This window comes from Chiloscyllium punctatum, chromosome 2, assembly GCF_047496795.1.
Source record: "Chiloscyllium punctatum isolate Juve2018m chromosome 2, sChiPun1.3, whole genome shotgun sequence".
Lineage (NCBI taxonomy): Eukaryota > Metazoa > Chordata > Chondrichthyes > Orectolobiformes > Hemiscylliidae > Chiloscyllium > Chiloscyllium punctatum.
This window is the reverse complement of record NC_092740.1, coordinates 60709446-60725315: the sequence shown is the minus strand read 5'-3', so window position 1 is coordinate 60725315 and position 15870 is coordinate 60709446. Positions and strand designations below refer to the sequence as shown.

Below are 15870 nucleotides of genomic sequence, written 5' to 3'. Positions count from 1 at the left end.
CGTCACATTAGAGCCAGTCTCAATACCAGAAACTTGGCTGTTTGTTCTACGTTCCCCTGAGAATCCATCACCCCCTCCATTTTCCAAAACAACATACCTGTTTGAAATGGGTATATCCACAAAAGACTCCTGCCTCGGTGCCTACCTCTCTTACCTTTCCTGGAGTTAACCCATCTATGTGACTTTGTCTGAGACTTTCCCTGCTTCCTGTAACTGCCATCCATCACACACTGTTGCTGTTGCAAATTCCTCAACACTTCTATCTGTCTCTCCAACCAATCCACTCGATCTGACACGATTCGCATCCAACAGCACTTATGGCAGATATAATCCACAGTAACCCTTAAACTCTCTTTAAACTCCCACATCTGACAAGAAGTACATATCACTGCAAAGGCCATTTTTGCTCCTTCACAATCTACAGACCCAGAAAATAACACCGTCTTATTCCTCTACAAAATACTGCAACAGGTTAAATTAATAGCTGTGGCTTATATTTTAAGTTTAATCAAGAAACTTATCTCCAATAACATATAAACAAGAAAGAACCCACTGTAATCACTAATGCAGCATTTCTCTTGGACAGACTTAAAAGAATAATTAACTTATCTGATTCTGTGTTGTGAATTCGCCCAAACCGATTCCTCCAAGATTAATTGTGAAATTCACTGTTTGTTAATTTTCCCGATGCACTCCGATGTCCAGCGAGATATGAATTCAAAAACAGCAAAGCCAGTTACTGTGCAGGTTCTCTCTCTCCCTCTGTCTCCTGCACTGTCCTCACCATGTGTTTCCTTTGTCTGTTCTTCTCCCTTTTAAAACTGCTGTTGTTTTGACTTTTTATTTCCAAAGTTCCAAAACAATGCAACAGCATATAAAACAGTAATTGACTTGAAGGGACCAATTGCACGTGGCCTGAGTTGAAACTTTCAGGTTGCTGTGGACCTCGTTTCCACATGTCTGACAGTAAAACTATTTGGGAATCAGGAAGTAGCCAAGATATAGCAATTATTGAGTGGTTCAGACTGAAGATGGTGGCAAAGGCTTGTCTTTCATGCTTATACTGGGTTCCACCTTTGTGAAGGGAATGTCCATGAGCTTCTTTCCCCTGTTGTTTTTTAGTTTGATATTCTTGTTCCAAGTCTGGGTGTGGCAGGATTGCAGAGTGATGTTTTTACCTGTTGGCAGTGTAATGAGTTCCAGCCATTACAGGCTACTTTGGTGTCAAGCATACATTTATTGGGTCCTGTGTCTTAACTTCACCAAGATGTTGTCTATGACATGCTCTACACTCAGTATTGAACCAGGATGTGGTTTAATGGTAATGGTAGAGGGAAGTATATTTGGGCCCTGAGATTACAGATTGAGATGAAATCTAATTCAGCTGTTAATGAAGTCCGACTCTGTCTTCATGGATGCCGAGTTCCCTGGAGCAGCAGGAGGCTGGAAGAACACACAAGCCAGGCAGCATCCAGAAATGGAGAAGTCGACGTTTCAGGTATAACCCCTCTTCAGGGCTGGGGGTGGGTGTGGGGGGAGCCGCAGATAAAGGGGGAGCCGGGAGCAGGGTGGTGAAGTGGGCATAGGTGAAGACAGGTAGTGGGTATGACCTGGTTGGTCAATGGGAGATATGAATCTGGTTTGTGGCAGGGAGCAGTGGAAGGGATGAGGAGGGGTGGGAAGGGAGGCTGTTTGAAATTGGCGAACTCAATGTTGAGTCCTCCGGCTGTACAGCACAACCACAAAGAATTTACAATCCTATGTCCTGCATTATTTGTGTGCCTCTTTCCTATCCTCAGTCTATCAGCTGCTGGACCCTCTTTCATGATTTTGTTTATTATAAACTCAACTGTTCCAATGCTCTCCTAGTTGCCCTCTCACCTTCCACCCTCTGTATGGTAATATGTATCAAGTCCTATTCACCCATCACTCCTGTGTTGATGCAGCCTTCAAGTCTGGCTTTGTCTTGATCTAAAAATTCTCAACCTTCTGTTCAACTTCCTTTATAAACTCATCCTACTCTATTTTTGTAACCCCTTTCAGATATGCAACCCTCTGAGGTACCTACGGTCTACTAATTCCAGGCTCTTGTTGCCTCTAATTCCCATTGCCCTTCCATTGATAGTCCTCCTTTGGCAGGCTGGAGCCTAAGCCATAGAATTCCCTTGTTAAATGTTGCCAACTCTCCATGTCTCTCTTCCTCCTCCTTAAGTCATTTATTAAAGCTTACCTCAATACATAGTCAAATAGCTCTTTATTTGACTTGTGTCAGACTTTAACTGATAACACTCCTTTGATGCACCTTGGAATATTTCATTATATATTAAATTGGTGTTACGTTGTTGTCATTTGTTTTACTTTTGACACACTGAGTAAGTTTATCATTCACTGTATTGACTTGGCAGAATGGGTCACTGAGTTGTGAAAGCCCAGTCAATTTTTATTTCTTTGGAAATTTATCCAACTGGATCGACAATGTGAGGGAGTCTTTTTTTAAAGGTCACAAAACTTCTGACACGCTTGTGGTTTTGAATTTGTCACCATGATTGTAAAAGGGAACATTCCACTGAGGAATTGTCTGCAAATGATATACACACAGTATATTCTGTTTATTGAAGCATCCACATTAGCTTCCTTTGTGTTGTGTTGTTACTGAGCCCCTTGACTTGTTGAATATTTGCATTGTTTCTTGCTTTGACTTCATATTTGTGACACAACAATTGGGGCAAATGAAATGAATTCGTTTAGTTTAATTTAGTAGCATCTGACTGCTGACACTAATGCTCTTTAAATGTTAGTGTCATTGTTTCTTCATCAGGGAGAAAGATTGCTGTAATATTTTCTGTGTATTGTGAAAGCCATTTCTATCCTGTCAAAAGCTGCAGCACACTGATGTAGTAACACATAAATAACTCAGTTCTAACATGACAACTAACGATCCGCATCCATGAACACCAACTAGCCACGAAATGGCACGACCAGCTATCCTTAGTAGCCACACACGCAGATGACAAGCAACATGAATTCGACTGGGATAACACTACTATTATAGGACAAGCCAAACAGAGAACAGCCAGAGAATTCCTAGAGACATGGCACTCATCCACAGATTCAATCAATAAGCACATCGACCTGGACCCAATATACCGACACTGCAGCGGACAGCTGGAACTGACAATCGGAAGCAGCAGATTCAAACAACTATAAATGCAGGAGGAAAGATCACAGAATTGCGTCACAGGAGGCTCCCAAGCACTGAGGATGTCACCTAGACAGGGGACGAAACGTCTGCAACACAAATTCCCAGCTCGGCGAACAGAACCACAACAACGAGCACCCGAGTTACAAATCTTCTCACAAACTTTGAATGTTATTAATGTTTACTTGGTAAATTTATGTAAGGTTTCACATTAATCAATCAACCCTTGGAGAAATAATGGAATTATGTCCATAATGTATTTTGAACTGTGAGGGGCTCAAGATGTGAATTCCACACTGTTAGAAGAAAAGCTGTGATTTGAATTTTTTTAGTAAAAGGCCTTTATTATCTGAATTGTAGCTGACTCCTTTCCAAATGAGATACTGCTTCTGTATGAAAATTACTGGCTAGTGAGTCCACATCTTAACTACTATCTTAGGTTAATCACCATAACTAAGCAATATTTTCCACAGCAATTTTCTTCTTTCACCATCATCCCCCTATTCTGCCCATCAGGCAGAAGATACAGAAGCCTGAATACACTCACCAGGTTCAACAACAGCTCCTTCCTCATCATCATTAGACTGATGAAAGGATAGTCTGGCCTCAAATAATGCTGATCTTGTTAATGTTGATATTGCCTCGCGCATGCCCTGTGCAATGTAACCTACATGCCTCTAAATCTTTTTGATTTGTACATTTTTGCTTGCCATGATCTGCCTGTAATGCTCATAAACAAAGTGTTTCACTGTACTTTGGTACACGTGACAATAAGTAAACAAATAAATAAATCAAGAAAGGGTTCGGAAGAGATTTACCAGGGTGCTGCCGGAAAGGTTTGTGTTATAAAGGATGGATAGGTTGGAACTTTCACACTAGAGGATTGGAGATTGAGAAGTAACTTTATAGAGGTTTATAAAATCAAAAGGGGGTATAGGTAGGGTTAATAGTAGGAGTCTATTCCCTCGGATGGGGATTTCAGTACTGGGGGCATATTTTTAAGGTGAGAAGAGAGATTTAAAAAAGACATGAGGGGCACGTGTTTTCCAAAGAGGGTAGTTTACATGTGTAATAAACTTCCTGAGGAAGTGGTTGATGCGGCACAACTACAACATTTAAACGACATTTAGATAAGTGCTTGAATAGGAAAGGTTTGAAGGCATCTGGGCCCAGTGCAGGCAGGTGGGACTAGTTTAGTTTAGGATTATGTACGGCATGGACTGTTTGGACTGAAGGGTCTGATTCTATGCTGTATGAGTCGACATACAAATGGCATGTAAAAGCAATAGAAATAGGAATGCTGGTCATGGTAAAATTCCAGATCCAGTCTTACACCAAGTTGAATTCATATTAGCTCTAAAGCTCGTTGAGGAGTCTGAAAATCGAGTGTGCGTGTGATTCCTGAAGTTGGGTGAACTAGCAGGAAGATCAAGATTTGTATTCAGCCACAAAGCAAGAAAACTAGCACATGGAAGATAAAAGCAGTTGGGCTGAAAATAAGATTCCAGCACCCACAGACAAAATGAAATGCAGAGTTTCACAACTCTCTCTTATCATTAATCCAGCTGCAGCAGACTCTGTTTTCCCATGGGGGGAGAAAAGTAAAAGATAACCCTAAGTCACATTCTCCTATGCAAATCTCATGTGAAACTGACGAGGTTTTCCATTAGCCGTATTCCTCTGGTAGAGGATGTTAGTGTTAGAGCCAAATATGATGATACAATGTACTACTTTCAATTGGCTGTGAGGGTTGGGTTCAATGAGTCTGATTTTGGGAAGGTGTTGGGAGAACATAAAATGGTCTATGATCTATGATCGAAGTACGTATTTCAGTGCCACAGTCAAGATAAAGAAGAATGGACAGCTTACATTGTTTTAGGGCCACACCAGTGCCTTGTGCACATTTAGGAACAGTAAGTGAAGAGATGAACAGGTGAGAATGGGGTTGATTAAGGATATGGCTGCACTCAGATTTGTGATTAGAAACAAACAGTTATCAAGGTGATGGAAAATGATACACACTGCTGTCTGCCAGTGAAGATGTTTTCTAATTTAACAAATGGAAAGGTGTTCAGTAGAATAGATTTGTCAAATGCATATTTCCAATTAGAATTAACTGGCAAAGACAAGGAACCCCTTACCATTCATACACAAAGGGTTTTTAGTTTAGTATCTCTTAATTCCTACTTATCATGTATTTATTACTTATGTATATCAGACATTTATTTAACACTGCTTGGATCCTTTAAACATTGGCATCTTCCACTTAGATTTTAGCAGGTAAAATTAAAATTAACTGTTTCATTACTCTCATTATTTATGCATTTCTTTCTCACTATTTCCTCTTGATTTATCTTTTTTAACCACCTCCTTTCCCCTTTACCACAAGTTTCCACCCTCACCAAATTCCCATTAACATATTCTTTAATAAGTCACTCCATTTGACATATTCACCTAAGTTTGACCAAACCGTGTGCTTACAATTCTAAACTTTATTAGCTGGATGACTTATCTGAAGAGAGAGCACAATGTTCGTAATATTTTACTCTACTCCCTAAAAACAAAAACTTAGCAACAGGAGTTAAGAAAGGTAGATGTTCATGGATTAACACTCATGAGGACTGGCCTGGGGAAATAAAATTCCAGCATATGTATCAGTAGCTACATTTTGTTGCTTTTTCCCATCAAAACACCCCAAAAAATCTCATAAGAGCTGCATTATTACTCTGTTGACTTTAGGACATTTGAGGAAAATTCACTCAAATTTTGTGCATGACAACAGTGACTAAATCGAATTTAATAGAGCATGAGTTACCAAAAGCAAATTAAATGCACAAATATTTGCCACCTTTATACTATACTTCTGTTATTTATTCTTACATAAATGATAACCTATTTATTTTAATTTATTGTGTAAAACAATGCATGCAAAATTTTAATACATTTTACAGTCTAAATTTTAATACCTGCATCAGATATGTAGAGTTCTATAAAACTGCTCTAGAAATTGAGATGGTCATTCTGGGGTGGTGGGGTTCCCTGGGTGTTAGGCAAGGTGATCCTGGAATGAATGTGGTAATTACCAGGAATAGAGGCAGACTGCACGGAAGTACCTTGCTGGCACTGTGTTGAAGTAATTACAAAGGTTTTGTTTTAAAAAGAAGCCCTCAATATTCACCTCTCACACCCTTACATCCTACACTTCATATTGGATATTAGACTACTACTTCACTAAAAGTACAGATAAGTGAGGCAGCTCTTATTAGTAACTTCCAAGAGCCAAGAACATAGAACAATACAGCACAGAACAGGCCCTTCGGCCCACGATGTTGTGCCAAACATTTGTCCTAGCTTAAGCACCTATCCATGTACCTATCCAATTGCCGCTTAAAGGTTACCAATGATTCTGACTCTGCCACTCCCACAGGCAGTGCATTCCATGCCCCCACCACTCTCTGGGTAAAGAGCCTACCTCTGACACCCCCCTTATACCTTCCACCCTTAACCTTAAATTTATGTCCCCTGTAACACTCTGTTGTACCCAGGGAAAAAGTCTCTGACTGTCTACTCTATCTATTCCCCTGATCATCTTGTAAACCTCTATCAAGTCACCCCTCATTCTTCGCCATTCCAATGAGAAAAGGCCTAGCACTCTCAACCTATGCTCGTATGACCTATTCTCCATTCCAGGCAACATCTGATAAATCTCCTCTGCACCCTCTCCAAAGTTTCCACATCTTTCCTAAAATGAGGCGACCAGAACTGCACACAGTACTCCAAATGTGGCCTTACCAAGGTCCTGTACAGCTGCAACATCACCTCACGACTCTTGAATTCAATCCCTCTGCTAATGAACGCTAATACACCATAGGCCTTCTTACAAGCTCTATCCACCCGAGTGGCAACTTTCAAAGATCTATGAACATAGACCCCAAGATCCCTCTGCTCCTCCACCTGACTAAGAACCCTACCATTAACCCTGTATTCCGCATTCTTATTTGTCCTTCCAAAATGGACAACCTCACACTTGACAGGGTTGAACTCCATCTGCCGCTCCTCAGCCCAACTCTACATCATAAAATAAGTCCCTTTGCAGCCGACAACAGCCCTCCTCACTATCCACAACTCCACCAATCTTCGTATCGTCTGCAAATTTACTGACCCACCCTTCGACTCCCTCTTCCAAGTCATTAATAAAAATTACAAACAGCAGAGGACCCAGAACTGATCCCTGCGGAACTCCACTTGTAACTGGGCTCCAGGCTGAATATTTACCATCTACCACCACTCTCTGACTTCGACCGGTTAGCCTATCCAACTGGCTCTATCCAACTGGCCAAATTTCCCACTATCCCATGCCTCCTGACTTTCTGCATAAGCCTACCATGGGGAACTTTATCAAATGCCTTATTAAAATCCATGTATACTACATCCACTGCTCTACCCTCATTCACATTGTCACCTCCTCAAAGAATTCAATAAAACTTGTAAGGCAAGACCTACCCCTCACAAATCCGTGCTGGCTGTCCCTAATCAAGCAGTGGCTTTCCAGATGCTCATAAATCCTATCCCTCAGTACCCTTTCCATTACTTTGTCTACCACCGAAGTAAGACTAACTGGCCTGTAATTCCCGGGGTTATCCCTATTCCCTTTTTTGAACAGGGGCACAACATTCGCCATTCTCCAGTCCCCTGGCACCACCCCCATTGACAGTGAAGATGAAAAGATCATTGCCAACGGCTCTGCAATTTCCTCTCTTGCTTCCCAATAATCCTAGGATATATCCCGTCAGGCCCGGGGGACTTGTCTATCCTCAAGTTTTTCAAAATGCCCAACACATCTTCCTTCCTAACAAGTATCTCCTCTAGCTTACCAGTCTGTTTCATACTCTCCTCTTCAACAATACGGTCCCTCTCATTTGTAAATATTGAAGGAAACATACTCATTCAAGACCTCTCCTATCTCTTCCGACTCAATACTCAGTCTCCTACTACTGTCCTTGATCGGACCTACCCTCGTTCTCGTCATTCTCATGTTTCTCACATATGCATAAAAGGCCTTGGGGTTATCCTTGATCCTACCTGCCAAAGATTTTTCATGCCCTCTCTTAGCTCTCCTAATCCCTTTCTTCAGCTCCCTCCTGGCTATCCGGTATCCCTCCAACGCTCTGTCTGAACCTTGTTTCCTCCACCTTATGTAAGCCTCCATCTTCCTCTTTACAAGACATTCAACCTCCCTCGTCAACCAAGGTTCCCTCACACGACCATCTCTCCTGCCTGATAGGTACATACATATCAAGGACACGTCGTATCTGTTCCTTGAAAAAGTTCCACATTTCAACGACATCCTTCCCTGACAGCCTATGCTCCCAACTTATGCTCCTCAGATCTTGTCTGGCAGCATCGTATTTACGCTTCCCCCAATTGTAAAACCTGCCCTGTTGCACGCACCTATCTCTCTCTATAACCAAGGTGAAAGTCACAGAATTGTCATCACCATCACCAAAATGCTCACCCACTAACAAGCCCATCGCTTGTCCCGGTTCGTTACCAAGTACCAAATCCAATATGGCCTCCCCTCTGGTCGGACAATCTACATACTGAGTTCGAAAAGCTTCCCGGACACACTGCACAAACACCGCCCCGTCCAATCTACTTGATCTAAAGAGCTTCAATCAATATTTGGGAAGTTGAAATCGCCCATGACTATTACCCTGTGTCTTCTGCACCTTTCCAAAATCTGTTTCCCAATCTGTTTCTCCACATCTCTGCTGCTATTGGGGGGCCTATAGTAAACACCCAACAAGGTTACTGCTCCTTTTCTATTTCTGACTTCAGCCCATACTACCTCCAAAGGCAGAGCCCCCTCGAACTTCCTTTCTGCAGCTGTTATACCATTTCTAATTAGCAACGCCACCCCCCCTCCTTTTTTACCACCCTCCCTAATCTTACTGAAACATCTGTAACCAGGAACCTCCAACAAACATTCCTGTCCCTCTTCTATCCACGTTTCCGTGATGGCCACAACATCGTAGTCCCAAGTACCAATCCACGCCTTAAGTTCACCCACCTTATTTCTGATACTCCTTGCGTTGAAGTATACACACTTGAACCCATCTCTGTGTCCGCAAGTATTCCCTGTCAGTGCTACCTTCTCCATAGTCTCCCAACATTTTTGGGACATCCTGAAAAACAGCTAGCCTACTTGCTGGACTACAAGTCCGGATCCCAACACCCTGCCAAATTAGTTTAAACCCCCCCGAAGAGTGCTAGCAAACCTACCTCCCAGGATATTGGTGCCCTTCTGGTTCAGGTGCAACCCGTCTTGCTTGTACAGGTCCCACCTTCCCCAGAATGAAGTCCAATTGTCCAAATACCTGAAGCCCTCCCTCCTACACCATCCTTGCAGCCACGTGTTCAACTGCACTCTCTCCCTATTCCTTGCCTCACTGTCACGTGGCACCGGCAACAACCCAGAGATAACGACTCTGTCCGTCCTAGCTTTTAGCTTCCAGCCTAACTCCCTGAGCTCCTGAATGACCTCCCCACCCCTCTTCCTACCTATGTCGTTGGTTCCAATGTGCACCATGACTTCTGGCTGCACACCCTCCCCCTTAAGGATTCTGAAGACACGGTCCAAGACGTCTCGGACCCTGGCACCCGGGAGGCAACAAACCATCCGAGAGTCTCGCCCCTGTCTACAGAACCGCCTGTCTGTCCCTCTAACTTTAGAGTCTCCTATTACTAGCGCTCTCCCCCTTCCCCCCTTTCCCTTCTGAGCCTCAGAGCCGGACCTTGTGCCAGAGACCCGGTCACTGCAGCTTACCCCTGCTAGCCCGTCCCCCCCTACAGTATCCAAAGTGGTATACTTATTGTTGAGGGGAATGACCACAGGGGATCCCTGCACTGCCTGCTTCCTTCCCTTCCTACCATAACTGTTACCCAGCTACCTCTGTTCTCTGGCGTAACTATGTCCCCGTAGCTTCTATCTATCATCCTCTCAGCCTCTCAAATAATCCTTAGTGCATCCAACTCCAGCTCCAGTTCCCTAACGTGGTCTGTGAGGAGATTGAGCTGGGCGCACTTCCTGCAGATGAAGTCGGCAGGAGCATCGGTGGTCATCCCTACCTCAAACATCCTGCAGGAGGAACATTCCACTGCCTGCGCTGCCATAACTCTACACTTAGTCTCCAAAACAAGAACACTAAGTAGCTTATCTATTCAGCCGACTGAATCCTTTTTTTTTAGGTTAGAGGAGGAGGGAGGGTGGGAGATACTACACGTGTAGTGTCTCGGGTTCCTTCTCCACTCAAATAACAATTTAGATCCTGCTCCCATTTCTAATTCATGCAGGAATAGCAGAAGCTGGATTCACTGGTAAGTCTTTGGAATTTGGAGAAAGCTTCTGCTATTTTTGTGTAGGCTGAGACCCTTTGTGTGAAAACTTAGGGCTTGCTGTTTGTCATTCATTGTTGCTAATCAACATTGTCACTTTAGCAGCCAAATTTCAGCAACCACTTTATATAATGAGGGGTGTTCTTGGAGCAAGGTGCACATTTTCAATTTACAATAAATGTTATTCACCACTTACCTTATGTGTAGTACTATTTAACTAGCACTCTTACATGCAATATTTGCTGTGGCAACTGCTTTCCCTTACCAAACCCTAAAGTAAGTAAAATGTACAGTGTACATTTTCTCTTTGCATAAGTGAGCTTCATGATTTTCCCCACATAGTATCAGGTTATCATTAAAAAAGAGGATAGAGCAACTGTGAGATGAAACTGACAAGAATACTTGTTGTCCAAAAGAGCCAAACCCTGAAAATCGACTTTCCAAATATGTGCAAAGCGCTGATGAACAGACAGCAACAAATATTATTTTCCTGGATACTGAAAGGATGCTTCTTTTTAAATTGTTTTTTATTCACTCATGGGATGTGGCTGTCAGTAGCTGGGGCAACATTTATTGACCATCTCTTATTGCCCTAGTGAATGGTGTTGATAAGCTGCCTTCACAAACTGCTGCAATCCATTTGTTGTAGTTAGACCCGCACTGCTGTGAGGGACGAAGTTCCAGGATTTTGACCCTGCAACAGAGAAAGAGGAGCAAGATAATTCCAAGTCAGGATGGTGAGAAGCTTAAAAGCGAAATTGTAGATGGTGGTGTTCACATGTATCTGTTGCCCTTGTCCTTCTAGATGGTAGTGGTCATGGGTTTGGAAGGTGCTGTCGTCAGAGCCTCAAGGCATATCTAAAGTGTATGTTGCAAATGATACACACTGCTGCTATTGAGCATGGGTGATGCAGGGACTGAATTTGGATGTGGGCTGCTTTATCCTGGGATGATACCAAGTGTCTTAGTGTTGTTGGATCTGCAGTCATTCAGGCAAGTGCGGAGTATTCCATTCCACTCCTGATTTTAGTCTTAGAGTATTAGACAGACTGGAACTAGCAGATACAATTTAATAATAAGGGGTCTCCCATTGAAAACTGAGCTGAAGACTTTTTTCCTCAAGTGGCCTTGTGTCTTGGGAACTCTACTCCCCAGAGTGGGTCTGGGTCATTGAATATTCTAAAGGCACGGGTAGATTGGTTCTTCATTGACAAGGGAGTCACAAGTTATTGGGGTGAGGTGGGAATGTGTAATTAAGGTCACAGTCTGATAAGTTGCAATGAGATACTGAATAACAAAGAGGGACAAACAGCCTATTCCTTCTGCTAATTCAGTTTATATGTTTGTTCTTCAATTTTGAATGCAATATAGTAATAATAATAACAGGTGGATGCAAAGCCTTACACTGAAGATTGTCTTCTACTTCCGTATTAAAAAAGCCAGCATATTTGTTTTTAATGTCTTACAAGATCCATTTACAGTGCTTAAGATTCTCTTCATATGTTGAATCATCATTTCAGATGCACCATTGCATCAGAGCACCAGGCAGAGACTATTGGTTTTCTGTGTGGGAGGGCAGCCTGGACAGAAAGCACAACTGAATTACTCACGCTCACCTCTGCATACTCAGCTTTAGTTCTGCACTACCGTGGAAAGGTGCATACTGTGGGGTCACTGGTAAAAGGAAAAAATGTGAAAAGATGAATGCACAAAAATATCTCTGGCTTCAAAGTAATATGTTTTCTGTCAAGGTCTCAATAGTAGGCTTCCAACTGACTCCTTTCACATTTTCTTTGCACAGGGGAATCAAGTACTTAGATCAAGTAATATAGATCTCCCTTCAGCAGACAGAGGAATGTACCAGCTGAATATTCTGCTGAAGAGCGGCCACAATCTAGCAATACGTGATCGTGGAGGTAAGAAATATTAATATAATCTACTAGTTGCTCTAAAATATTAATCTACTGCAGAATATAAAGCTAATACAACATTTGATTAAAATTCTGCTGTGACTACCAGCAAATATTTAATGATGTGCAATAGCCACAATTCAACATAAGTGATGTTTCTGAGAGAGTTCAAAATTGACATAATATTATTTTTAGGTTCGTGACTGATACTGTTGGTGTAAAGTCTCACATTTCTGTATGTTGAAGTCTTTGTGTAAATCCTACTGTTTGCAATATTGTCAATATTACAGTTAGAACTGCAGCATTTATTCGTGATAGGATGTTCATTTTTTTTATAATACAACAGTTTGTTTATTCAAAAAGAACTTGGGGGAATCATTTTTGATTTATAAAAGGTTTTTACTGGAATGTTTCAAAAAATAGTTTCAAAGAATGCTCAAAAGGAAGTAAATTCTTCCAGATTTATCTTTGAGAAAAAAATTGAATTGCAGCTACAATTGAATGTATCAAAATTCTTGAATACAGCAACTAAACAAAGAAGGTTAGATTGCTTGCCTCACTATCTGTACGTTAAATATTACTCAAGTGCAGTGCAAAACAAGGAATCTGCGAAGGAGGGTATCAGGGTGTTAATACCTCTCATTCTGCCAAGGCATTGCTTAAAACCTAACTATCCTGTATTTATTTCACTGTTGCAGGATCAATATCCCATGTAGGTTTTAAGTTATCTTTTTGGAAATTATGCTACGACTTTTGAATGTTGTGCAATTCTCTGCTTATTAACTCGACTCTCTTGAGTAACCCTAGACGTCAACCAAAGCAGTTATCGGTTTGATGACGGAAGAATAAGAAGGCTGGGTATTCTGAATATCAGCATTCCTCTTGGATTTCAATAAGTTACTAATCCCCTCCATCTAAAAGTTATAAAAGTCTAATCACATTACCTCAAACTTGGTATTGCGCTATTGAGTTGATGCCATATTATCTAATTCCACTTCTTTAAAAATATCTGCCAAAGGTTTCAACCTGATTGCACTCACTACTTGCAGTGACCATTAAAATATGACTCAGAAGATTATCATGACAGTGTCAATAAAGATAATAATTAGAACCTTTTCCTATTTGAGGATTATTTAAATAACTTTGACTTTACTCTTCTATGATCTCATTTCTGTTTATGGAAGCCATGATGTAGAGGAATCTGTGTTGGACTGGAGTGGACAAAGTTAAAAATCACACAACCCCAAGTTATAGTCCAATAGGTTTATTTGGAAGCACTAGCTTTTGGAGCACTGCTCCTTCATCAGGTGGTTGTGGAGCAGGACCATAAATTCTGAATGATAAAGGAGCAGTACTCTGAAAGCTAGTGCTTCCAAATAAACCTGATGGACTATAACCTGGTGTTGTGTGATTTTTAACTTTGTTTATGGAAGGTAGGTCAATCTTATGGAATAACAATAGCCACATTTTTACTTAATGTTGGAATTTTACATTTAGTCCCAAATATGTTTCAAACTGCACCATCTGGTTCCTTGTAGCACATAGTTATTCAACCCTGCCATCAATCTAGAACACCAACTGATTTCATCCAGTTACTGATGTCAAAACAAAGTGTCCTTTTTTCATAGTGAATGGAATTTTATTGTTTCCTGGGAGTAGGATGGCAAACATGTGCCAAGATGGTGCACATCACTTACAATCTAGAGTTGTTATTCTATCAGCAGTGAGGGAAGACATTGGCTGCCTCATCCACCTTTAATTCATTTGAGGCTTTTAAGTCACCAATCTCTTCCCACCACCACTGGTATTTTACAAACAGCAGTCTCGTTGCCGGATGAGTGTGGTCTTTCCTTTTCAGGCACACTGCACCCAAAGGTGCCCTTCATGTGGCGTTGCCACACTCCGGTGGACTTTACCCCCAAATCTTTCAATCTCAGCGTCCCATCCCCCTTTCCTGAGGCAGCTAGCCGAGGTCATGTAGAAGCATTTGGCTGTGTGGACCCAAAAGTTGTTAAATCACGAGGACCATATGAGATGTAACCAAGGATACTAAGAGAAGTGAGCATGGAAATTGCAGAGACACTGAGCGTGATTTCCCAATCTTTCTTGAATTTGAAGTTGTTGCCAGAGGACTGGTGAATTGCAATGTTATGCCCTTTCTCACTAAGTGTTGTGAAGGGAAGCCTGGCAACTACAGGCCATTCAGTTTAACGTTAATAAATAAATTATGTTGGGACAAAGTTAATCATTACTTGGGCAAATGTGGGTAATTAAGGAAAGTAAGCAGAATTTCTAAGGGAAAATTGTGTTCCTGTTACTTGTATGTGTTTTTTCATGAAATAACAGAGAGGATTGATAAAGGCAATATTGTCCATATGGTCTACATATATTTCCAATATTCACTTGTTAAGGTGTCATAATTGATTTGTGAGTAACATTAGGAGTTACAGAATAAAAGGAACAGTTGTGTCCATACCAGACCATAGGGACTACTCACTCATTAGAGAGAGAAGTGATTGCTGCTGAGTTAACCTGAGGGCTACCAAACCTCAGGCAAGGGTGAGGCTGAGAAGTCCTTCGTGATAACCTCAAACCGGTGATGGGAATTGAACCCGCGCTGTTGTCATCACTCTGCTCTGAAAGGCAACCAAGCAAAACCGATCCCTAAATGGAACAGTAGTAACACAACTATAAAATTGGCTGAGGAAGCAAATAGTAATATTGAATGAATTCTTTTCAGATTGAAGAAATGTTCATGGTTGACTTCACTGGAAGTTAGTGTTTAGACCCCTTCTCTTCCTTATACATATTAATGATAGGGAGGTGCCGGCTTTTGACGGGTGGACAAAGTCAAAAATCACATGGTATCGAGCTATAGTCCAACAGGTTTCAAATTAACCAGTTGGATTATAACCTGGTATTATGTAATGTTGACTGAATATATGATAATGACTTTTGTATATAGGGCATAATTTCAAACTGTGCAAATGGTAAAATAAAAAGCAAGCATGTTAACAATGAATAGGACAGTACAGAACTTCAAAAGGACAGAGATAGGCTGATGGCATGGGAGGGCAAATAGCAGATGCAATTTAATGCAGAGACTTGTGAAGTGATTCATTTCAGTCAGCAAAACTCAGAGAGGGAGACAATATTAAATAAATTCAATACACATAACTCAACAAATTACAGCAAAGAAGAGACTTAACTTAAGTTGTGAAATGCAACAATGTACTGAACTTTTAACACCAATATGCCATTAACCTTATATAAATAGAAGCTCACCATCAGCCTTCCCATGAATTTCAAATAAAATTGCTGCATTATACATTTAAAGCAAACTAAACATACTATAGAGGGTTTGCT

The 15870-nt window shown here is 41.4% G+C and overlaps 1 protein-coding gene across 5 annotated transcripts in view; it reads left to right on the top strand.

Moving 5' to 3' along the window:
• mctp1a (multiple C2 domains, transmembrane 1a) overlaps positions 1 to 15870 on the top strand; it is a 631196-nt gene that overhangs the window by 218574 nt on the left and 396752 nt on the right. For all 5 annotated transcript variants that reach the window (XM_072583109.1, XM_072583115.1, XM_072583100.1 and 2 more), the window contains exon 3: positions 12396 to 12510. In XM_072583109.1, the coding sequence (XP_072439210.1) occupies positions 12396 to 12510 (115 nt within the window). The remainder of the gene's footprint in view (positions 1 to 12395; positions 12511 to 15870) is intronic.